Source organism: Hyperolius riggenbachi, chromosome 1 (assembly GCF_040937935.1).
Source record: "Hyperolius riggenbachi isolate aHypRig1 chromosome 1, aHypRig1.pri, whole genome shotgun sequence".
In the NCBI taxonomy this organism is placed as follows: Eukaryota; Metazoa; Chordata; class Amphibia; order Anura; family Hyperoliidae; genus Hyperolius; species Hyperolius riggenbachi.
Window position 1 is genome coordinate 120,107,195 of NC_090646.1, and position 25,566 is coordinate 120,132,760.

The window sequence follows — 25,566 nt, forward strand, 5'->3', positions numbered from 1 at the left end:
CACTGCCAGCAGGATGAGATGTTTAAAGTGGACCTGAACTCTTGCACAGGACAGAAGGAAAACCGAGAGAAATTAACCCTGTATGTATTTAGAGAGTTTAGCCCGTCTAATTCCCCCTCATCTCTGTCTAATCACAAGTCGTAATATGATCTCTCCCGTGTCACCTGACTGCTGCAGCAGATAAGCTCATTTGAAAGCACATGTTAAAAATATGTCTTCCACGAAAGCACTTGATATTAATTTTAGCATTTGTATCAGCTATATAACAAATGTTTCTTTCTTTAATGGTTTAGTATGCTGTTGCGTATCTTTTAGAGCAGAGCGGAAGTTCTGAGTTCAGGTCCGCTTTAATGGGTATGAAACAAAAGTGCTACCGGTAGCAGGCTAGGGATCTAGTTTTCTGCTGAAATTATTGGCTTCTCCACATGATGGCATTGTACAGCAAGTCTTCACTATTCCTTCACTTATAGGAATGGGGGCTTCTCAACATGATGGCAATGTGCAGCAAGTCTTCACTATTCCTTCACTGATAGGAATGGGGGCTTCTCCACATGATGGCAATGTACAGCAAGTCTTCCCTACTCCCTCACTGATAGGAATGGGGGCTTCTTCACATGAGGGCTATGTGCAGCAAGTCTTCACTATTCCCTCACTGATAGCAATGGGGGCTTCTCCACATGAGGGCAATGTGCAGCAAGTCTTCACTAATACCTCACTGATAGAAATGGGGGCTTCTCCACATGAGGGCAATGTACAGCAAGTCTTCACTAATACCTCACTGATAGAAATGGGGGCTTCTCCACATGAGGGCAATGTGCAGCAAGTCTTCACTAATACCTCACTGATAGAACTGGGGGCTTCTCCACATGAGGGCAATGTGCAGCAAGTCTTCACTAATACCTCACTGATAGAACTGGGGGCTTCTCCACATGAGGGCAATGTACAGCAAGTCTTCACTAATACCTCACTGATAGAAATGGGGGCTTCTCCATATGAGGGCATTGTACAGCAGGTCTTCACTATTCCCTCACTGATAGGAAAGGAGGCTTCTCCACATGAGGGCATTGTGCAGCATTTCTTCACTAATACCTCACTGATAGGAATGGGGGCTTCTCCACATGAGGGCAATGTGCAGCAAGTCTTCACTATTCCCTCACTGATAGGAAAGGAGGCTTCTCCACATGATGGCAATGTGCAGCAAGTCTTCACTAATACCTCACTGATAGGAATGGGGGCTTCTCCACATGAGGGCAATGTGCAGCAAGTCTTCACTATTCCCTCACTGATAGGAATGGGGCGTCTCCACATGAGGGCATTGTACAGCAAGTCTTCACTAATACCTCACTGATAGGAATGGGGGCTTCTCCACATGATGGCAATGTGCAGCAAGTCTTCACTATTCCCTCACTGATAGGAAAGGAGGCTTCTCCACATGATGGCAATGTGCAGCAAGTCTTCACTATTCCCTCACTGATAGGAATGGGGGCTTCTCCACATGAGGGCTATGTGCAGCAGGTCTTCACTATTCCCTCACTGATAGGAATGGGGGCTTCTCCACATGAGGGCAATGTACAGCATGTCTTCACTATTCCCTTACTGATAGGAATGGGGGCTTCTCCACATGAGGGCAATGTACAGCAAGTCTTCACTATTCCCTCACTGATAGGAATGGGGGCTTCTCCACATGAGGGCAATGTGCAGCAAGTCTTCACTATTCCCTCACTGATAGGAATGGGGGCTTCTCCACATGATGGCAATGTGCAGCAAGTCTTCACTATTCCCTCACTGATAGAAATGGGGGCTTCTCCACATGAGGGCTATGTGCAGCAAGTCTTCACTATTCCTTCACTGATAGGAATGGGGGCTTCTCCACATGATGGCAATGTACAGCAAGTCTTCACTATTCCCTCACTGATAGGAATGGGGGCTTCTCCACATGAGGGCAATGTACAGCAAGTCTTCACTATTCCCTCACTGATAGGAATAGGGGCTTCTCCACATGAGGGCTATGTGCAGCAAGTCTTCACTATTCCTTTACTGATAGAAATGGGGGCTTCTCCACATGAGGGCAATGTACAGCAAGTCTTCACTATTCCCTCACTGATAGGAATGGGGGCTTCTCCACATGATGGCAATGTACAGCAAGTCTTCACTATTCCCTCACTGATAGGAATGGGGGCTTCTACACATGATGGCAATGTACAGCAAGTCTTCCCTACTCCCTCACTGATAGGAATGGGGGGCTTCTCCACATGAGGGCAATGTGCAGCATGTCTTCACTAATACCTCACTGATAGTAATGGGGGCTTCTCCACATGAGGGCAATGTACAGCAGGTCTTCACTATTCTCTCACTGATAGAAATGGGGGCTTCTCCATATGAGGGCATTGTACAGCAAGTCTTCACTATTCCTTCACTGATAGGAATGGGGGCTTCTCCACATGAGGATATTGTGCAGCAAGTCTTCACTAATACCTCACTGATAGAAATGGGGGCTTCTCCATATGAGGGCATTGTACAGCAGGTCTTCACTATTCCCTCACTGATTGGAATGGGGGCTTCTCCACATGAGGGCTATGTGCAGCATGTCTTCACTATTCCTTCACTGATAGGAATGGGGGCTTCTCCACATGAGGGCTATGTGCAGCAAGTCTTCACTAATACCTCACTGATAGAAATGGGGGCTTCTCCACATGAGGGCAATGTACAGCAAGTCTTCACTATTCCCTCACTGATAGGAAAGGAGGCTTCTCCACATGAGGGCATTGTGCAGCATGTCTTCACTAATACCTCACTGATAGGAAAGGAGGCTTCTCCACATGAGGGCATTGTACAGCAAGTCTTCACTAATACCTCACTGATAGGAATGGGGGCTTCTCCACATGATGGCAATGTGCAGCAAGTCTTCCCTAATACCTCACTGATAGGAATGGGGGCTTCTCCACATGAGGGCAATGTGCAGCAAGTCTTCACTATTCCCTCACTGATAGGAATGGGGGCTTCTCCACATGAGGGCTATGTGCAGCAGGTCTTCACTATTCCCTCACTGATAGGAATGGGGGCTTCTCCACATGAGGGCTATGTGCAGCAGGTCTTCACTATTCCCTCACTGATAGGAATGGGGGCTTCTCCACATGAGGGCAATGTGCAGCATGTCTTCACTATTCCCTCACTGATAGGAATGGGGGCTTCTCCACATGAGGGCAATGTGCAGCAAGTCTTCACTATTCCCTCACTGATAGGAATGGGGGCTTCTCCACATGATGGCAATGTGCAGCAAGTCTTCACTATTCCCTCACTGATAGGAATGGAGGCTTCTCCACATGAGGGCAATGTACAGCATGTCTTCACTATTCCCTCACTGATAGGAATGGGGGCTTCTCCACATGAGGGCAATGTGCAGCAAGTCTTCACTATTCCCTCACTGATAGGAATGGGGGCTTCTCCACATGAGGGCAATGTGCAGCAAGTCTTCACTATTCCCTCACTGATAGGAATGGGGGCTTCTCCACATGAGGGCAATGTACAGCAAGTCTTTACTATTCCCTCACTGATAGGAATGGGGGCTTCTCCACATGAGGGCAATGTGCAGCATGTCTTCACTAATACCTCACTGATAGTAATGGGGGCTTCTCCACATGAGGGCAATGTACAGCAAGTCTTCACTAATCCCTCACTGATAGGAATGGGGGCTTCTCCACATGAGGGCAATGTACAGCAGGTCTTCACTATTCTCTCACTGATAGAAATGGGGGCTTCTCCATATGAGGGCATTGTACAGCAAGTCTTCACTATTCCTTCACTGATAGGAATGGGGGCTTCTCCACATGAGGATATTGTGCAGCAGGTCTTCACTAATACCTCACTGATAGGAATGGGGGCTTCTCCACATGAGGATATTGTGCAGCAGGTCTTCACTAATACCTCACTGATAGGAATGGGGGCTTCTCCATATGAGGATAATGTGCAGCAAGTCTTCACTAATACCTCACTGATAGAAATGGGGGCTTCTCCACATGAGGGCAATGTACAGCAAGTCTTCACTAATACCTCACTGATTGGAATGGGGGCTTCTCCATATGATGGCAATGTGCAGCAAGTCTTCCCTAATACCTCACTGATAGGAATGGGGGCTTCTCCACATGAGGGCAATGTGCAGCAAGTCTTCACTATTCCCTCACTGATAGGAATGGGGGGCTTCTCCACATGAGGGCTATGTGCAGCAAGTCTTCACTATTTCTTTACTGATAGAAATGGGGGCTTTATTGACAATATCTACCCACAAGAAATGGCACTCTTGTGATAAGTGAGTTTGCAGCTGTTCATTTTTTTGTCTTTGATATACAGTAGATAAGCCAGTTTAGGGTGGACATAGTTTGGTTTATTTGTGTTTTTTGTTTTTTTTTTCCTTTTTTAACCTCTTTATACTCCCTGGGGGAGAGACAGCCACCAGTGGCAAAAATAAAGCTGGTGGAGTAAACGTGTCTGCTTAGCACAGCAACATATGTGGGAAATGCCTAGCACATGTGTACCTCCAGCACAAACTATGTTTGCAACCTGTTGCTGCCGCTTGCACAGTGTGTCACGGTTTTCTGCAATCACTAGATTCTTTCAGGTGTGTTAAAAGAATAAAGCTACAGTTTGTACAAAGTTTCACTTACTGGTGGATAAAGCAATTGTTGGTGATCTTTTCAGGTAACAGATTGGAAATGATTTTTCAAGCTTCCTAGTGGTCAGTTTTATCTCCTGGGCTAACGGATGCGGGGAGCACCATGCTGTGGGAACGTCAGAAGGAGCACAATAGCATTGGTGATTAGGGATGCAGTAGTGCAGGTCACTTACCACATCAGGAGGCCCCTGTACTCCCACTCACAATTGTGAATGACTGAGGCAATGCAAATCTGGTGTAATACTTGGTGTAACATGGGCACTGCTGCGTGCAGCTAATTTATATTACAGGATGAGGAAAATGTTTGTATTGTAAACCAAAACATATGATTACCTTGGTTGCAGAGAAGTGCAATTCCAGCTAACTTCGGTTTTGCAGATTCATAGCTGGCTGCAAGTGAAAAATATTCTTTGAATAATGTCATAGTTAAACTCCACTTCAGGTCTTATTGAAATTAAGTGCTATTTAAATGTTTCCATTTACCCAGTTATAAACCAGAACTGCTCCTAAGCACGGATAGCACTTTGCAAGTATGACATCTGTACTCTGGGGTGTAGGTTCATCAGAAATTCTCATCTTGCTGCATGATTGATTAGCTGCACGGAGTAGGAACCCTCGTTATTTATCTTCGACACCAGCACTAATCCATCCAGTAATTGGCAGTGGACTTTGGATAGTTGGACAGGAATAAGACAAGACCATATTAACATTTATATCGTGCTTTTCTCCTGAAGGACTTAAAGTGCCAGAGCTGCAGACACTAGGACCTCTATAGGCAGTCGCAGTGTTAGGGAGACTTGCCTAAGATCTCCTACTGAATAGGTGCTAGCTTACTGAACAGGCAGAGCCGAGATTCAAACCCTGGTCTGCTGCGTCAGCGGCAGAGCCCTGCCGCCACTGTCACACGCCAGACCGCACAATGTCTTCCAATCGGTTCCAGCACACAGACCATGCAATCTGTGGTCGCAATCGGTGCGCAGAAACCACTAGAATTTTGGCAGCAGACAGGCTAGAAGGGAGCTTGTGAGTTAAAGTAACACAAATTACACACTCTTTATTTCAGGGTATAGAACTGCCACCACGTCTGCAGAAGGGCAGGAGACCTAACCTCACTGATACTGATACCTGCAAATAACATGGTTAAACACACTCTTTTATCTAGCTATTAACAGTAGTAGCGACTCTTCGGAAGGCTAGGATTCGTTTTGTGTTGCAGAATAGTAGGCGTAGCCGAAAAATAAATGACTTTTAGAAGGCTTTTGTTATAAATGCAATATAAATAATATATACAGAAAATCATTAAAATCAACAATTGTGGAGACTATAGTAGCGCAGTATAAAAATAAAATGGGAAGAAAATACAAATACTTAGGTTCAGGTGAAAATATGTCCTTTCTGGGAACACACGTGAAGTTCTTTGTTTCCACAGCAAAGTTCAAGCAAATATGGCTGCTGCTCAGTCCTCAGGCAACAGCATGCTTTTGTGACGGTGGAATTTGGAGGACTCAAGGGAGGAGTCCCTGTTAATGACCCACATTTTTGGGTGGGGTCTCGGGTTCAGCCCAGGGGCTGGACAGAGTGCGGTTAACCTTCTGGGTGGGTTTCTTGTGCCCACCAAATATGACATTTTCCATATCTCAGCTTACGCTTCCCGCACACACAACAACCAGATTCATATTCCTCAGAATATGACAATTCTTAGGACATCAAACTTGATTAGGGTAATAGGTTAAGGCATGAGGCAGCTGCATACCTCGGTGACTGGGTATGTCAGTGGCCCCAATTTAATATTAAAATATTCACCAGATTCGGACCAACGGAATGATATAACTTTCATACCTCTCATATAAATGGTATTCCTTAAACAGGCTAAAATCTTATATAGCATTCATTTTCCCTCTGCCTCCAACGGAGTCGAGAAGTCTGATCTCCTGCTAGGTTTATCCTGATTTTTCAGGAAGGCAGCAACACTTTTGGCCATTTGGGATTACTGCTGAGAAGCTTTGACACCTAGGTGTCAGTCAGAGACAAAAGGGGACTTCATGAAAAAAGTTCTGCTAGCAGCTGAGATGGACAGATTGTCAAACTAAGACCCCCCTGTGACAATCCAGCCCCGCGATCCCGTCGAGATCTGCTCCCGTTAGCGTACGCAGGAAGTATGGGCGCAGACGGACAACGAGACCGGTTGCTGGATCGTCAGAGGTAAGAAGAAAAGGGCGACAGAGCGTGCCAATCCCGTCTAATCTGCTCCCGTTAGCATACGCAGGAAGTACGGTGAACAGACTGACAATAAAGATTGGTCGCGCAGCTGCCGACAATATGTAATGGGACAAACATCCACCAATCCCGTATTACTAGGCCACTGTTGCCATGCAGGTCTCATGCACTAGAGACTGCTGGAGGCAAATTCACTGTGTGCGTAGTAAACGGTTAAGATTGGTTGGAGGTGCCCATACATGTACAATTTTGATTGTATATACAATCGGTACACTAAAAATATCGATTTCGCGCTGGAAATCGGGTAATAACTGCCACCACTCTCTCAAGTTCAGGGAGGAAAGAGACTCCCGCTATCATAATACGGTAGCCAGCCCAATCACGTTCAACACGCTCAAGTCACCGTTCGGGGAATAGTCACTTCCAACGGCTTAAAGACTGTGAGCAATGTGACGTTAAAGAAAGGTTACTGGGTCCCTATATGATGCAATCTCGAATTGTATTTACAATCGAGAAACTAACGTTATCGATTTCGCACAGGAAATCTGGTACTAGCTAATCCTAGAAGAAAGAAACGGTTATTTACAACCTAGCTAGCAAACAATTTATAAGCAAATCATAAAACGATGCGGTAGTATGACTGACTCTTCAGAGGGCAGATTCGTTATAGCAGCAATCAGATGACCAGAACAGGCACAAGACTGAACGATAAAATCGTTAGTTTATTTCTAAACTACATACACACAGCTTATTTTAGAACAGATTGATTGACAGAGAGAAGGCAAGAAAAGGAACAGGATGTCTGATTATATACAGTTCAAATACCGTTATTGGTAGTCCATGCGGCAATCGCAAGTCTTTGGCGAAAGTCCCAAAATGGCGGTTGCCATGCGGCCAACAGGCCTTTGTTAGAAAGTTCAAAGATGGAGGTTGGCCCGTGTCCCTGCGGGCTGCCAGGATGTTACTATGCATCAGATTGAAGGTAAAGAACCCTGGACTTTTGGGTCATGTCAGTTTTGTTCCTCACTGTAGGTGGGAGGAGTTATGACACATACAAGTCCAGCCTTGCAATTTGAATAAGGCAATGCCCCCTTAGGCAGGGAGAGGTTTTGGGCCAATTCATATTTTGCCCGCTCTCAACATGCCTGTGGGTAATATCAAGAACCCGAATGAATATTCACAATCAGCGTAAGTGTGTGAATCTGCTAATACCAAACACGAGGAGTCTGGATCGCTAACAGCACCGTTCCCCCCCCCCCCCCCCCCCCTTTCACCTTACTGGCACTGGTTCCGAAAGATCCAGAGGGCTGAAAATCTCTCAGTACCAGTGTCATGTGGAATCTAATAAACTCCGTGAATTTGAGGGAACTGCGATCTTGGGAACACCAGAAATATTACCAAACTGTGCATATTTATTAAATATATTTTCTACAGTTTGTTGAATCTGTGGGTGCCGCCAGATGGCGTGATAAGGATCATTCCTGTCTCCTTTCAACTCAGGCTACAAGGCAGCTAAGTGTCCTGCTGGGTCGGTTCCTACCAGTCTGGAGAAGGACAGTGTAGGGGTGAGATTTCTCCCTTTCTGCCTGGTTGGGGGTCCCTGAATGCCCAGGAAACACTTTGTCGCATGGAGGTGCGAAAAAACTAGGTAATAAGAGCATTTGCTACATTTGACCAGGGAGAGGAACTGTTAACCCCAGGCTTCCCTGGTCTTTTTATAAACCAAGCCTCTCCCTATCTGCTGTCATTTTTTTAATAGTGGCAACAGGGAATATTTTATAAGGCTCTAACTACTTTTTTAGGACGAATAAACGTTGATTCGTCACCCCCCCCCCCCCCCCAAGGCTCGACTGCCTGTTATCCCTACACATAAGATTTTAATCTGGGTTGGTAACGACAATCGGTGCAGGAAACCGATTGCGTTCTCTTTTCTCATGGCTCTTCCGTGACACCTCCCCCCGAGAATAGAGGCATAAGCCATGCATCCACAAGATGTGTGGCGTTGCTGCTAATCTGGCTGACGGGTCTTGAGCTGCCGGTATAATGGGATAACTCATTGGAGCCTGCTGCTCGGTTCATCTGGACAGGTTGCTGTCCTTTACCCTCAGGATTGACCCAACATAGACCTTTCCGGGCGATGGCGCCACCGTGTTCAAATGTGGGGTCTGTCAGGACTGCTCACAACGGGCAGGGGATCAGGCAGGTCAACAGCCAACCCACGCAAGGGCTTCTTGCTAAGTGGCAGTGGACCTAAGGGAATCCCTGGGCCTTCCCAGCTCTGACAGCACATGCCTTGCAGTATCTTGCTACATCCATGGTCATCCTAGGCCAATAAAACTGTTTTTGAATACAGGCAAGTGTCTTGCGGACCCCCAGAGGGCTGTTATGTGCGGATTGCAGCACATGGCCCCTGAATGTACTCGGTACCACAAGCCACTTGGTATTCGCAACCAGTTTACCTGTAGTGGGCGGCACAGCCTAACTGTACAGTCTCCCACTCTCCCAATATACCCTGAAAGCAGCCCCGTCTGCGAGGGGCTCAGAGGCTTGTGGCCTGAGCGCCTCCAGGCTTGGGTCACTTTGTAGTGCTGCTGTGAATGCAGCACTGTCAGTTTCAGCCAGCTGGCTCATGTCACATGAAGTCAGCGGCTGAAGGTTCTCACTTCTGGGGTCAGCACTGAGCGAAGAGTCCAGCACTGAGCCCACAACTCTTTCAGCACTCTGGGTGACTGCTAGCACAGGCACAGCATTAGCATTACAATAATTGACATTTTCCACATCATTGACACATGCCTTAATGACAGTGACAGGTACAGTTACATTTTCATCACAGACAGTTTGTACATTAAACACAGGTACCTTTTGACTCGGGTACTATTGAATCCAGTACCCTTGAACTGGGCACATTCATCCCACCTCCCCCTGGTGCTCCCCCAGTGTGTGAAGTACCTGGTGGTGGGTGGAGAGTCCGTCTCCTTCCGTGAGCATCGAGGAGGTTGTGGCAGGTTCGTAATAGGACACAAGCTTGCCTAAATCAGTCCCCAACAACACAGGGACCAGGAGATCATCCACAACCCCAACAACCCTTTCTTGAACCCCCCCCCCCCCCCCAGTCGAGCTTCACGCTTGGGCTATGTGTAAAAGGGTGCCCTCTACTCCAGTAAGGGCAAGGGATCGGTTGTAGCTGATGCTCTCCTTCGGAACAAGGTGTGGGCGAACTAACGTGATGTCTGCTCCGGTGACAATCTTGTCGTTCACTTTAACAGGCTGCTGCTGGTCGGTTCAGTTGCGGATTTCCTTTCCGCGGGCAAACCAAACAAACTCTGGGGATCCAGGCTGTGGTTCACTGGCTGGTTGCATCTGATGTGGGTGAGGTACTAGTGGTCCTGGTCCTGGTGGTGTCTGCCTCCGCTCAAGCCAGTCAAATTTCATGTGTCCGGGCTTGCGGCAGTAGTGACAGGTGACCACCTCAGTTGCCTCAGGCCTGGACGCAGCAGCTGCACTGGGTGGCCTCTGTGGCGGACGGCTCACAGGGGCAGGAGGGTCTGCCAGGGTATTGGGCTGACCTCCCCTCCAGCTAGGTGGTGCACTTTTGCGTGTGTTAGGCACCCGGGTAGTGTCAAAGGTCTCAGCGAGGTCTGCGGCAGCAGTCGCTGACTCGGGCTTCCGTTCCAGCACAAACTGTCGTACATCAGCAGGGCAAATGTTCAGTAACTGTTCTAATACTATCAAGTCCTCCAGGACTTCATAAGACCCTTTGGTGAGGCCTAGAGTCCACTGGCCGCATGTGGTGCATAAACTGCTGACCACGTCCGGATAAGAGTCCGTAGGTTTTTTTTTTTTCTGCCAGGAGGCCTTTGGCGTCAGCTGATATTTGGCAATAATAGCTTCTCTTATAGTGGCATAGTCATTATCGTTTTCCACAGGTAACTCAGCGAAAGCATCAAGCGCTTTGTAGCGCAGTAAAGGTGTCAGATGTCTGGTCCACTGGTCTTGGGACAGACGATACTGACGGCAACTCAATATCAATGTCTTTTTCAATAGTAGCAAATTTAAATTTCGCACTCACGGGTGATGCGGCTCCTGCAGCTGGGAGGCTGGCGATGAACTCCGGCTGACCTGCTGCACCTTTGCCATGTTCAGTTAATGCTGGCGCTCTCGCTCGGCGTTATCCCTCTCCGCTTGGCGTTCTGCAGCAGCAGCTTGGCGCTCCTCTCGCGCTTGCCTGTACTGCAGGTACTTTGCTGGGTCAGTGTCCATTAGCTTCTGTAATGCCTGCTGCATTACAGGGTCAGCACAATTAAACAGTCCAATACTGGACAGTCTTTGAAACACTGGAATGGGTATGTTTTGCATGCACAACTCATAGAAAGCAAGCTCCAATCATGTTTGCCTTTAATTTTTGCAATATATAAGGCCATTGTATGTATTGTACCATTGTATGTTTTTATAGTATGTTTTTATGAAAATGTAACTGCTCTTTCATTTGGGTTCTTGTATATGTATATGAGCAGCCAGACTGATGAAACTTCTGTATGTTTCTCTGCAGAAATTGTCTTTTGCCTTGGCAGAGAAAGAAGGGGCCAGAATTATCCTGGCCAATGACCCTGATGCTGATCGGCTGGCCGTAGCAGAGAAGCAAGAGAGGTGAGCATATGACTACATTATGTGCATGATTAGATTGGTCATCCATATTATTATTTTTTTTATTTATTTATTTTTTATTATCAGGGATGAGCAAAATCAGTTTTGTAGAAATGCAAAACTGCCCTGGAGTGTTCAGAGGGCACAGGCCACAGCTGGGAGGGCTAACTTGCCTATGTTACTGCTGCATTGTGCACTGCGCTCCATCTACCTGACTTGCAGGGGTAATGCTGGGAATACACGGTTCATTTTTAAGCTCATGGTTCGATAGATAATTTACGACATGTCCGATCTCCTTTTCGATTCTTTGGCGCTCAATTTAAGATAGAAGTGAATGGAAAAAGATAAGCAAAACGAGCGAGGTAGAAGTGTCAGGAGGATGGAGAGCAGCATGCATTGCATTGGTAAGCGATGGTAACATAAGTAAACCCTCTCTGCCACAGCCCACGCCCTCCATACACACATCGGGATAGTTTGGCATGTTGCAAAACGATCTTTGCTCTTCCCTACTTTATACAGTGGAGGAAATAATTATTTGACCCCTCACTGATTTTGTAAGTTTGTCCAATGACAAAGAAATGAAAAGTCTCAGAACAGTATCATTTCAATGGTAGGTGTATCTTAACAGTGGCAGCACATCAAAAGGAAAATCGAAAAAATAACCTTAAATAAAAGATAGCAACTGATTTGCATTTCATTGAGTGAAATAAGTTTTTGAACCCTCTAACAATAAAAGACTTAATACTTAGTGGAAAAACCCTTGTTTGCAAGCACAGAGGTCAAACGTTTCTTGTAATTGATGACCAAGTTTGCACACATTTTAGGAGGAATGTTGGTCCACTCCTCTTTGCAGATCATCTCTAAATCCCTAAGGTTTCGAGGCTGTCTGTGTGCGACTCTGAGCTTGAGCTCCCTCCATAGGTTTTCTATTGGATTAAGGTCCGGAGACTGACTAGGCCACTCCGTGACCTTAATGTGCTTCTTCTTGAGCCACTCCTTTGTTGCCTTTGCTGTATGTTTTGGGTCATTGTCGTGCTGGAACACCCATCCACGACCCATTTTCAGTTTCCTGGCAGAGGGAAGGAGGTTGTCGTTCAGGATTTCACGATACATGGCTCCGTCTATTTTCCCGTTAATGCGATTAAGTTGTCCTGTGCCCTTAGCAGAAAAACACCCCCAAAGCAAAATGTTTCCACCCCCATGCTTGACGGTGGGGACGGTGTTTTGGGGGTCATAGGCAGCATTTTTCTTCCTCCAAACACAGCGAGTTGAGTTAATGCCAAAGAGCTCTATTTTGGTCTCATCAGACCACAGCACCTTATCCCAGTCACTCACAGAATCATTCAGGTGTTCATTGGCAAACTTCAGACGGGCCTGCACATGTGCCTTCTTGAGCAGGGGGACCTTGCGAGCCCTGCAGGATTTTAATCCATTGCGGTGTAATGTGTTTCCAATGGTTTTCTTGGTGACTGTGGTCCCTGCTAATTTGAGGTAATTCACTAACTCCTCCCGTGTAGTTCTAGGATGCTTTTTCACCTTTCTCAGAACCATTGACACCCCACGAGGTGAGATCTTGCGTGGAGCCCCAGAGCGAGGTCGATTGATGGTCATTTTGTGCTCCTTCCATTTTCGAACAATCGCACCAACAGTTGTCACCTTCTCTCCCAGCTTCTTGCTAATGGTTTTGTAGCCCATTCCAGCCTTGTGCAGGTCTACAATTTTAACTCTGACATCCTTGGACAGCTCTTTGGTCTTTCCCATGTTGGAGAGTTTGGAGTCTGCTTGATTGATTGATTCTGTGGACAGGTGTCTTTTATACAGGTGACTAGTTAAGACAGGTGTCCTTAATGAGGGCGACTATTTGAGTAGAAGTGTCTAACCACTCTGTGGGAGCCAGAACTCTTAATGGTTGGTAGGGGTTCAAAAACTTATTTCACTCAATGAAATGCAAATCAGTTGCTATCTTTTATTTAAGGTTATTTTTTCGATTTTCCTTTTGATGTGCTATCTGCCACTGTTAAAATAAACCTACCATTGAAATTATACTGTTCTGAGACTTTTCATTTCTTTGTCATTGGACAAACTTACAAAATCAGTGAGGGGTCAAATAATTATTTCCTCCACTGTAAGCGGCTTGTGATTCAGATAGCCATACTAAAGTGTTGGATACCAATGTGCAGTTTGTTACACATGAAGCAAGATCATAGAAGTACGTAAATACAAAGCTGAAATCGGGAGTTAGAAACCTTTTTTTTTTTTTTTTTTTTTTTTTTTAGATGCATAATTTTATTAAAATCAATCTCCGTAGGAACTCTGTGGAGATTTGTCTTTGAGAGACGTAAAAAACAAGTTGGGTATTGTAAATGTTTTGATAGATTAGATGTAGGATTCAATGAAGGTATTGCTGTATACACACAGTAGATGAAACTCCTGTCTAGGTGACCAAAGATGACATTTGCTGAGAATATATCGTGTGACCTCGATTGCCTTGGTCAGTGGTTAGCCTGGCAGATCGACTCAGCTGAGCAATGACCAAGAGAGCAGGATAGCGACATGTTTGTACAGCCTCCACCGAGCAATGACAGAGGGATCGAGAGCAGATTCCTGGGTGGCGCCTTGCCTTATAAGGATAAACCCTACATGTTTCACATCCTAAAGGAGGCTTCGTCAGGGGTGCTGTACAAAGGGTGTGAGAGTGCCAAAGTGCAAGTGCAAGTGCAGATAAATCATGTCAGACCTCTATAGTTTATTCTTATATGTGGTATTTAAGTATCTGGGAAATCTCTCTTGGGATATCTAAATCATAATCTGTTAATTAGTTGAAAGAGGATATGGCCTGCTTTTTAACAGTGTAAGTTATAACCATCTACCTCAGTGTCCTCCCCAGACCTTTTTAGCCACCTGGCTAATTTGGTGAGCACCTGGTTGTCATTGGCTTGTCTGCTTATCCTCCTTATGCTGTAAGCAGAGTTGGGCCAGCACTGCATTCCCTCATCGTGCCCCACCCAGCTACTTTTTCATGCCAACCGGCTGGAAAAATTTCTGGGGAGAACGCTGATCTACCAGTTATTTTTTGGAAACCAGCAGTCAGAATCAAGAGCCGCATTCAGAGCAGTCGCCTCAGTCTCAGCAATGCTGAATAGGTGTGTCCGTGCTCTGAAATTGGCACAGACTTTTGTAAATCAGCACAATGAAGCTTTTTGACCCAGAAATCCATCTTAATGTCACTGCCATTGTGCCGCTGCCAGCTCCGAAATATCTGCAACTGGAGCTCCAGTTGCACCTACTGCGCATGCAACAAGCTCTTGTCAGATGTGTTCCAAGGGTCCACACGTGGCAACAATGGGGTGAAGAGGACATGGGAAGCCTCATTTTAAAATAAAGAAAACCCTGAGAATCCCCCATGTGTAGATGGACTAGTGTACTTTTTTTTTTTTTTTTTTCAATTCGATAAAATTACATTGGAAGGTTGATTGACCAACAATATCGAGTACTGTATGGGCTCCTGAGGGATGCGTAGAAGCCTGGTTAACCTCACTTGTTTATCTGTCCTGTGATTATTTGCCTGACTGGGAAGCCGCCCCTGAATAGGGCTGACTATAGACGAATCCTGGGGACGAGCAGCACAGCGTCATGTGACTGATGGCTCTTCCTGAAAACCAATGTGCTGCTGGCCAGTTTGGAGCGCACCAGAGTAGTCTGAGGTTCCCAAGCAAGATATGTACTTCATCAGATTCCCTTCAGCATAAAGCCTACATATAGTTACGGCATTTTCCTGGACCTCTTCCCTTTCTTACATTGTGAATGAAGCCGCCACATTCTGTTTGCATTCTGCATCCTCCTTCTCTGTTGGGAATTAATTTCCTCTGAGTTATGGTCTTGTTCTCTTTTCCTCCTGATGCTGTCCTGTGAGTCACACTGGAACTGACATTACAGGCTGCAGTGCTCTGTGATTTATAAAGAGAACCTTTAATCAAGCTGAAAGGTCCGCAGTGACGTACAGATCCACTCATAAAGATTAATGAACACTGTGTATGTAAGAATCTGAAGCAGCCAAAAGCATGACAGTGCATAGACTAATGGAATTCTGCTGCAGAACACTAGTGTTGGTCTGACAATGTCATCTCTTTTATCTTTACTTCCACTTCTGCATTAACAACAAAGTCAACATAAAAGATGAGTAAACCAAAGCAGAAGCGAAGGAATGCGGAGCCAGAGCATTGACATGAAGGATTTCTGAAAAGATCAAACGCTGTAGAAATTGGCACAGTAGGATAAAGATTGGGTGATTCCAGGCAGAGAACTGCCACTGCAGTGGATGTTTCATAGTTCCATGGATGAAAATAGACATTCGTCCATTGAGTTCAACTAGAAAGTGTAGTATTAGCATAACACTAAGGGCCCGTTCCCACTAGCGCGGAAACCGGGCCGAATCCGCAGAGTTTCCCCGCAGGCAAATCGCTTGGTGAAACTCTGCCATAGGAAATAATGGCGCCGCCGGCCGAATCGCTTGCCCTAGCAATTCGGCCGGCATTGCCCATAGTTTTCGCACGGGAGGCAGTGAATCCCATAGCCGTGCATGGCTTCTGGGATTCGTCTGCTTTCCCGCAGACCCGGAAGTGCCGCCGCGCGCGGTGGCTAGTGGAAACGGACTCTTATGCTAGCTCGCACCTTTACATATCCCAGCTGATCCAGAGGAAGGCAAGAAACCCAAAGGGCCCACTATGAATCGCAAAATGCTAGAGCTTAGCGCTACCATTTTGCGCAGCTGATTTTGCCATGATTAGCATGGTAAAATTGCTGCTCACAGTTCCGCGAATCAGAGCGATTGCGGTCAGCACTTTATAAGCATTGTACTGCGATTGCTCCATAATTGCGGGAAAATGCTTCGTCCCGCATTTTGCGATTAGTGCTAATCACAAAACGCCTGCGATCAGCGCCAAAGTGAGATCACTGCCAAAGGGTAAAATAGCACTAGCGCATTGGCGATTAGGGAGAATCGCACGCTAATCGCCATAGTATGAATGGGCCCTTAGAAGACTTGGACCAGTTAGCCCTAAAAGGGGAAAAAATCCCTTACCGACTCCAGATGGCAATCGGATAAAATCCCTGGATCAACTCTGCAGTGAATTACCTAATAATTATAGCCATGGATGCCCTTCAATTCAAGGAAAGCCGGGGCGCCCCTTTTAAATGCAGATACAGAATTTGTCAGAACGACTTCCTTTGGTAATATATTCCACATTTTAACCACTCTTTCTAAATAGTTGTCAAAAACTCCATACTCAGGTCTTGTCCTTTTGCACAAGTGTAGGGACAAAAAGCTCATCTGCCAAGCTTTTATATTGCCCTCTGATCTCCTTTTATCACCCGCAATTAGTGATCCCTGCAGCATGTAACTGATGAGCTTCTGAGCCAAGTGAAACACTGTACCCCCCCCCCCCCAGTGTAAAATGTGCCCTGTGCATGATTACTTTATCTATCGGTGTCCGCCACTGGCTCAGTCTCTACACTCTACCCAGGGCCGGATTTGTACTCTTTACCGGCTAAGGCCACTGTCACCAGCCGCCCCCATTCAGTATAGGTAGCCAGGTGCCACCTCCCCCTTTCCCTCCAGTACTGGTAACCAGATGACTCCCTTAATCCCTCCTTTTTCCACCCCCCCCCCCCCCCCCCCATTCAGTATAGGTGGCCAGCTCACCTTCACACTGCAGCAGCCATCAGTGTCACTCATTTCTCTTATCTCCAGTGCAGAAGCTTCCTCTTCCTTTCCATCTCCAATGCTGCCCAAGTCCATAGCCACCGGCCACAATGCAGACGTGCACAGAGAGCAAGGTGGCTGCTGCACAGGTGGCTAGCAGCAGAGTACCGTAGTCCAGTCACGCTCACCTGATCTCCCTGCATTGCAGCATTTGCAAGCTTGCAAATGCTGCACCAAGTTAGCCTGCTACTTTGGTGCCCTTGCTCCTGTGGTGCCCTAGGCCATGGCCTAGGAGGCCTTGGCCTAAATCCAGCCCTGACTCTTCCTCACATACCACATGGTTGCTGGCACAATGTGGGCGTGAAGACTCTGAGAATCCCCATAAGGATCTGTAAGGTCTGTGAGATTTTTACTGTCTTTTGTAAGTGACAGCAACCTAGGAGAAAAGCAATTCATAGTGCATTTTGATCTGGTAGAAATGTGCTTCTTGCACTGTGCAGGCAAATCAGATGCGGTATTCTTCCTGTAGTCAGATTAGTTGGATGCCCTCACTGTATTATTTTGTTTAGTAGCAGCCAAAGGAAAAACATCCACTTACCCTGGAATTTGTGCTCAACTGCCCTTTGCATTAGGAATAGGGGGCTGACACTGACCTCAGCCTGACATTTTGCTCTCGGCATTCTGAGCTTCTAAAATAGTCCAGGTCTTGTGGCTAGTCAAAGGTCAAACGATGTTCAGATGTCGTCTTTGCTCTCCATAATGTTACTACCTACTTAATAATAGGACTTGCATAGTAAATTCTTTACCCGTCTGTATGAGCGTTATCATTATGCAGGCGTTGTACTACAGTTTTCAGGGAAAGATGAGTACACAGGATTTAACCTTCATTCTGACTTTTTGTTTCCTATCTGGTATTCTAGATTGGGCCTCGCAGCAGTACCAGACTAAATGCACACTTAATTATATTAAGGGCCTGTACACACTGCTGCGCTTTTAAAATCGCATGCGTTTTTTATTCGCAAGGTCTATTGAAAAATCATAAATCGTGAAGACCTGTACACACTGGTGCAATGCGATTGTTTTTTTTTTTTTTTTCTATTTTCATGAAGGCTTTGTGGTCTAAAAATCGCATGCAATTTTAAAAACCACGCAGCGGTGTGTACATGTCCATATACCAGTTCTTAGCCATTTCATGCATGCATCTTGCACCTATCTTTATCCTGACAACCTATGAGTAGGCCTTTTCCAGCCTAACTGAATAACATGTATAATATCTCTAATTCATTAAATGTGGTGTGAGTCTAGTTTAGGTGACCCAGCAAGAATCCTCATAAGGAACAGTTTTCTAATCATAGCACTTTCTATGGCACACAGCGCTGTGATTGGCTGAGTAGTGTGAGCGTACAACCTATCTGTAACCCAGCAGTTCGAAAGGGCGTTGTCCACTCAATCACGTTACTGGAATTTCTCTGAGATTTCCTGCTGGGTCCCCTAAACTAGACTAGTGCCTTAAATGTCTGATAAGCTTCTGAGGTAAATGATGGTAATCCCTATAGTCTGCACTAGTGTGGAAACCATGCCAGCCTCTGGTGTAGACTAAACCTACTTCTTGCTTCCCGTTTGTTACCATGCAGTGGTGAATGGAAAGTCTTCACTGGAAATGAGTTGGGCGCTCTCCTGGGCTGGTGGATTTTTACATGCTGGAAGGAGCAGAATCCTGACCAGAGTGCCGTAAAGAATGTCTACATGCTGGCAAGCACGGTTTCCTCGAAGATCCTCCGAGCCATCGCTGTGCAGGAAGGCTTTCACTTCGAGGTACTCTACCTGTAGCCTCCCCTGTCTATCCGCAGAACAGCCTATCAGTTATAACAGCTGATCTCTCGGGTCTCTTTCCTGCAGGAGACACTGACAGGATTCAAATGGATGGGAAACCGAGCCAAAGAGCTTATTGACCAAGAGAAGACTGTGTTGTTCGCATTTGAGGAGGCAATTGGTGAGTCAGTGGTCACATGCTCAACTTGTGATGTTTTCATTTGTAGTTTTTGTATCCCTGTCAGACTTATATTGGTTGCAGGCTGAAAACACCAGCACACACTTTTCAATGCACAGCAGTGGTAGAAAATGTACTAATAGCCTTGTGACAGTCCGATGTCTGTGCAGAAGCCCGAATGGGGGAATGATAATCCAGCACTGGCCGCTTTTTTTTTTTTTTTTTTTTTTTTTTTTTTTTAAGCAGATTGCTATTGTATTCCCCTACAGCAAAAGACTTCCTGGTTTCTTCCAATTTCCTTACATTTAGGGTGGGTTGGTACCGTGTTCAAAATGACCACTAGGTATGTAAAGGGATTTAGTCTGAAACTAGGTACAGACATTAGGATAAAGCTTTCAGTTTGCTAGATTGGGAAACTCTGATACCTTACAGACATTCGCTAAACTACTTGCTCAGCACTGCCCAGTGGGGGAAAAGGTTGTCAAGAAGGCTAGATTTTCTGTGCTACTGAAGATTGTCTGACTGCTAATCATGCTTTCTTGAGTACACTGCCCCCACCCACATGGAAATGAATGGCTATGTATTTTCTGGGCCATACACACCCTAGATCAGGGGTCCCCAAACATTTTGGGTGGAGGGCCGGGTCAACATACTTCAGACCGCTGGGGGGCCGGAGTAAACATAAAATGATGTAGAAGTCTTTGCGGACCAGACAGTGAAGCATACCCAGGTGACAATCTGCAAGCCAATTGGACAGCAGTGTCACCTGATGTGGAATTTGATTGGAAACCAGCAAAATTTCTGCTTTCTGGCTTCCATGTGGATGGGGGGTGCTGCACTGCTATTCCATATGTGGACCACCAATATTTAAAGATGTAGCTGACTGCATTTATAAGCAATACATTTTCTGTGTGGGGGGCCGGTAAGAAAGCCTTAGGGGGCCACATTCGGCCCGCGGGCCTTAGTTTGAGGACCACTGCCCTAGATTAAAGAGAATTGAACTTTATCCCAATCAGTAGCTGATACCCCCTTTCCCATGAGAAATCTATTCCTTTTCTCAAATGGATCAGCAGGGGTCTCTGTATGGCTGATTTTGTGGTGAGACCCCTCCCACAGTGTGATGTCAGCGCCTCACAGCTCTGAGGTCCTGACATCACACTGGGAAATAACAGCTGTTTTCTACTGCCAAAAAAGCAAGCAGCATCTCCTTCCAGTGACCTCACCTGCCAGCAGTAAAAATGTCGCCACGTGATATATGTCAGAATGTAAATCAGGGAGAGGAAGGATTTTACAATGAGCAAACACTGACTAAATCATTTATACATAATTATTGTAAAAATTAAGTCCCTTTTATTAGTACATTATTTTCACTGGAGTTCCTCTTTAAACTTGGCTGAAGCGGCTGATAATGACTGCCTCTGCCGATTTTAATCCAGCGTGTGTGTGCAGCAGGTTCTGACAGCCATCCAATCAGCAATCTGCTCTCAGGGGTAAGGACAGGGCAGGATCCTACTGGGCATGCAGGGCAGTGTAAATTTTAGGGAACCACAATCAGACCTGATCCAACACCAGAGTGCTGGATCATCACAGCACAGTCCTAGGGCGTTATTCTCCTCCCATTCCGGTGCCACACATCGTCCCTCCTTCCCACTCCATAGCAGCAGAAAACATCATTCGTTTGTAGGCTGGCAACACATCTGTACAGCCATCGGCCCAAAACTGTCACACTAAGGATAGAGTCCTGATCCCTGCAGACAGTAATGGTGCGTGTGTGACCAATTACTCTCTCATAGTGCATGTTTACATCTGTCAGTAAGTGCTCTCTGTTTCATATGTCTGTTATCTTATGAATAAGTATTGTGCTGTGTCTTATTGCAGGCTACATGTGCTGCCCTTTTGTCCTCGACAAAGATGGTGTAAGTGCTGCTGTCTTAGCTGCAGAAATGAGCTGCTACCTGGCAACAAAGAATCTCAACCTCACCCAGCAGCTGAATGCTATTTTCAACAAGTATGTTCTCTCAACAGCTTCAAATATTTCACTGGTTTACTATTCGATGCCAAGCAGAATTAAGCATAACTAAATCTAGTTAACAAACACACCTGTTATGGTAGAAATGAGGAATGTGCCTTTGCTGATCAGACTTTATAGCCAAGAGTTTGCTGAATATACCTTTTTCTGTGTAACAGGAGATACAAATCAAAGCCTCAGGTTGACAATACATTAGGCTCAGTGCCCACTTGCACCAAAAATGTACCTGTTAAGTACGTTTTTAGAAATGTAACAACGGTCATGTCCAGGTCTGTGTTACAATGGCTTCTACTTCCACTTGCTTATCTCAGTGTATCCGCTTGGTACATAGCATTAAACGGAACGCAAAGTTCTGACCCGCTGTATCTTTACAGAAGCGTGTCCCATAGCAACCCATGGTGAAAACGCATCCGCCCACACGCAAACCATACAAGAAAAATGAGCAGAGTTGGTCTGCTCTGATCCAAAGGGCCGTTTTTTTACTCCGTTCCAAATGGGAACTGAGCCTAAACCAGCAGTTGAGAAAATGACACAGCTGTTCAATCTTTGGCAGCTTGTAGTCCTTTCCTTTTCAGCAGTTACAGATTGCTCAGCAAGCTCATGGTGAACCAGAACTCCTAGGAGTATGTAAGGGGCTACAGAGGACCAAAAAGCCCTCTTACTAAAATGTTATGCAAAACAGAAATTTGCCTTCCTAAAACAGAAGATATTTGTGATTTATTCAGAGTGGAGTGAGCATATGTTGTCTCCCAAGATGCATCACTGCTGAGACATCATATGCTTAGCTTTATTAACGTCTTTAGTAAAAACAACCGAAAGAGTGTGCTACATATACAATTTCTATTACAATGTCTGCAGGGATCAGGACTAGATCCCTCAGGTGACAGTTCAGGGCCTACTTCTGTATGAATTTGTCAATAGCCTACTGGCTAGCGATGCATCTGTTACCATAGAGCAGGGTGTAAGGACAACGCGAAGGGCAGAACTAAGCGGATTGCAGCAGGTTGGGAGAGTAGGAGAATCCTGTGCTCAGGGGTCGCTCGGATGTGAGACGTTACTAAAGATGTGACATGGCGATCTTTAGACGACGTTGGTGGGAAGGGGGGGGATGGCTCCCGTACACATGCTAGATTCTCATGTGAGGCGGTCTTTATCAGCCTCCCTTGCTGAGTCTATTCTAGCTTGTGTGCATAGCTTTAAAGTCTCTGATTTTGACAGAGATGGTAAACGTACTCACCTTCTGTATTAATCCTCTGATCTCTAAAAGTGACACCATAGCACAGGTGTCGAGCTCCAGTTCAGGAGGGCCATATCCATGCCAGTGTTTAGGATGGACTGAGAAATGGAGAAATGTGTTCTACTTTTGCTATCAAGCATCTTTATTGAAAGTGAAGATAAACGGTACATACTGGTTGAAGCTTCACTACAGTATATCAGTGGGGTACTGAAGTGAAGAAAATGTGTTCTACTCGATGAGCTGCACCTTTCCTGATTCAGTCCCATCAATGAATTTGAGCTGTACCAAAAATGTGTGAGGACCTCGGCCCTTGAGTACTGGAATCTGAGATTCCTGCTATGGTGAGAACAATATGGAGGCACACATATATTATATTTTAAAAAGACAACTGAAGTGAGAGGCATATGGAGGCTGACCTTTTTATTCTAAACATTGCAAATTGCCTGGTTGTCTTGCTGATCCTCTTCATCTAATCTGCTTAGCCATATACCCTGAACAAGCGTGCAGATCAGGTGCTCTGACTCTAGTGTGTCTGCATTAGCTGCATGCTTGTTTTCAGGTGATTTATTCAGACACTACTAATGCCAGAATTATCAGCAGAACTGCAAGGCATCTGGTATTGCTTAAAATGAAATAAATATGGCAGCCTCCTTATACCACTCCCTTCAGGTGTCCTTAAACCAGTACCAGAAGTCTCTGGACCCTTAAAGAGAACCTGTAAGGATAAAGTTCCCCTGGGGGGCACTCACCTCGGGAGGGGGAAGCCTCAGAGTCCCAATGAGGCTTCCCCCTCCCCTGTAGCTGCAGGCAGTCCAGCGCTGGCTCCCCCGAAGTGTCCCAGAATCCTCCCTCAACAAGCCTGACGAGCGCTGATTTATTTATCTTACCTGGCTCCACTGGGGGCACTGTTGCGGCTCTCTGCACGGAAATAGGTGAAAATAGCCGATCTCCGTTGGGTCCGCTCTACTGCGCAGGAGACTTGCTCCTGCGCAGTAGAGTGGCGCGACAGCGATCGGCTATTTCCGCCCATCTCCGAGGCAGAGAGCCGATCCTGCGCTGGAGCCAGGGAAGTAAATATTTACTTCCCCGCCGTTTCCGGAGCTTTTTCGCCGCCGCCGTGGGACTGAGGAGGACGGGGGAAGCCTCAATAGGATCCGGAGGCTTCCCCCACCTGAGGTGAGTACCCTACAGTGGAGGTTTTTAAAGTTGCAGCTTTTCTTTAAAGAGACTCTGTAACAAATTTTTCAGCCTTAGTTCTTCTATCCTATAAGTTCCTATGCCTGTTCTAATCTGCTCTGGCTTACTGCAGTCTTTCCTAACTGCACTGTCTCTGTAATAAATCAATGTATCTTTCCTCTGTCCTGTTTGTCGGGCTAAAGCTTGATTGTGTGGAATGTGCAGGGCTGCTTGTGATTGGTAGAAGCGATACACACCCTCTGCAGGCCCCCTGCATACTTTGAATGACTCACACACTATGCTTAGCTGAGCCTATTAGAAGCTGGTTAGTTTGTTTGTAAACACTGCCTAAAACTGTTAATTACAAGCCAGGATTGCAGCAGAGAGTGGCAGAAACAGCACAGAGGGGCACAGGAGAAAATAATGAATAGAATGGTATGCTTTTTATTGTAAGAATATTAGAGTACAGATTCTCTTTAAGGACCAGAGACTTTCTGGTAAAAAAAAACAAAACAAAAACCTGGTCTCACCCATGTCACGCCGCACTGACCCGTCTCTCGCCATTCCCGCTGCTATCCCGTCACTACAGCCCACTCACTCTACTGTCGGTAAGACGTCAGAGCTCCGTGAGTTGGTCAGGTGCCGATTTCATGGTCTCCTGTCCCTGTGATCACTGTGAGCCAATCGCTGCGTTCAATCACTGGATCAGGAGCCAATGAAATCTGCTCCTGACGGGCTCACGGATCTCTGCTGTCATACCGACAACAGAGCGAGTGGGCTGCAGTGACAGGAAATTGGCAGGAACATGCAGCGCAGTAATTGAAATCTATGCCGTGGCAGTGATGACCTGTCCTAAACATGGCATACATTTCAACTACCATGGTCTGGAAGCTATTAAACAATGACAGCTGTCTGGCAAACATGTTGATCTTTTTGATTTTAGTACCATAACTTTATCACTGCTTCTCAGACTTGAATGATCTATATTTTGTTTTGTTCGCCACAAATTAATCTTTTTATGGACAATACTTAAAGAAAATCTGTACTCTAAAATTCTTACAATAAAAAGCATACCATTCTATTCATTATGTTCTCCTGGGCCCCTCTTTGCTGTTTCTGCCACTCCCTGCTGCAATCCTGGCTTGTAATTGCCAGTTTTAGGCAGTGTTTACAAACAAAAATCATGGCTGCTAACCAGCATGTGATAGGCTGAGAGAAGCTCAGTCTGTGACTCATACAGAGCCCGAAGTGGCCGTGGAGAGGGTGTGTAACTTCTACCTATCACAGCAGAGCAGCACATTCCTGCCTGAGCCGACAAAGCTGACAAAGGAAAGATTAGATTATATAACTTATATAACAGAGATAATACAGCCACTGTGCAACTAGGAAAGGCTGCAGTAAAGGTTGACATAAACTGGTCGATTACCACCATATCGACCAGCAGACAGATCCCTCTGTGATCGAATCTGATGAAAGAGGGATCTATTGGCTGCCTACACTGCAAACAGATTTTGAATCGATTTCACTATGAAACCGATTCACAATCTGTGGAGCTGCTGCTGCCGCCGCCGCTCTTCAACCCCCGCCCCCCCCTCCCCCCCTCCTCTCATACATTACCTGATCCGGCCAGCGCGAGTCCCCCAGTCTCCGCTCTCTCTTTTCTCCGCTCTCTTTTCCGTGCTGGGCTCCAGCTTCACTTTACTTCATGTCGGGGGGAGTTTAAACAATAGAAGGCGCTCTACTGTTTAATTAAACTTCCCCTAACAGGAAGTAAGTGAAGCCAGCCGGAGCCCAGCGTGGAGAAGAGACAGCAGGGACGCCACGGCGGAACAGGTAATGTATTACGGCTGTCGTCGGACATTCGAACGCTGCTACCGACGCACTCCCGACCCGCCGGCGATCG

At 46.2% G+C, this 25,566-nt stretch overlaps 1 protein-coding gene across 2 annotated transcripts in view; it reads left to right on the forward strand.

The window, feature by feature from the left end:
- Positions 1 to 25,566, forward strand: part of PGM2 (phosphoglucomutase 2) — an 80,622-nt gene that overhangs the window by 49,705 nt on the left and 5,351 nt on the right. For both annotated transcript variants that reach the window (XM_068278438.1, XM_068278439.1), the window contains exons 8-11: positions 11,436 to 11,533; positions 18,866 to 19,046; positions 19,131 to 19,224; positions 21,100 to 21,229. In XM_068278438.1, coding sequence (XP_068134539.1) covers positions 11,436 to 11,533; positions 18,866 to 19,046; positions 19,131 to 19,224; positions 21,100 to 21,229 — 503 coding nt within the window. The remainder of the gene's footprint in view (positions 1 to 11,435; positions 11,534 to 18,865; positions 19,047 to 19,130; positions 19,225 to 21,099; positions 21,230 to 25,566) is intronic.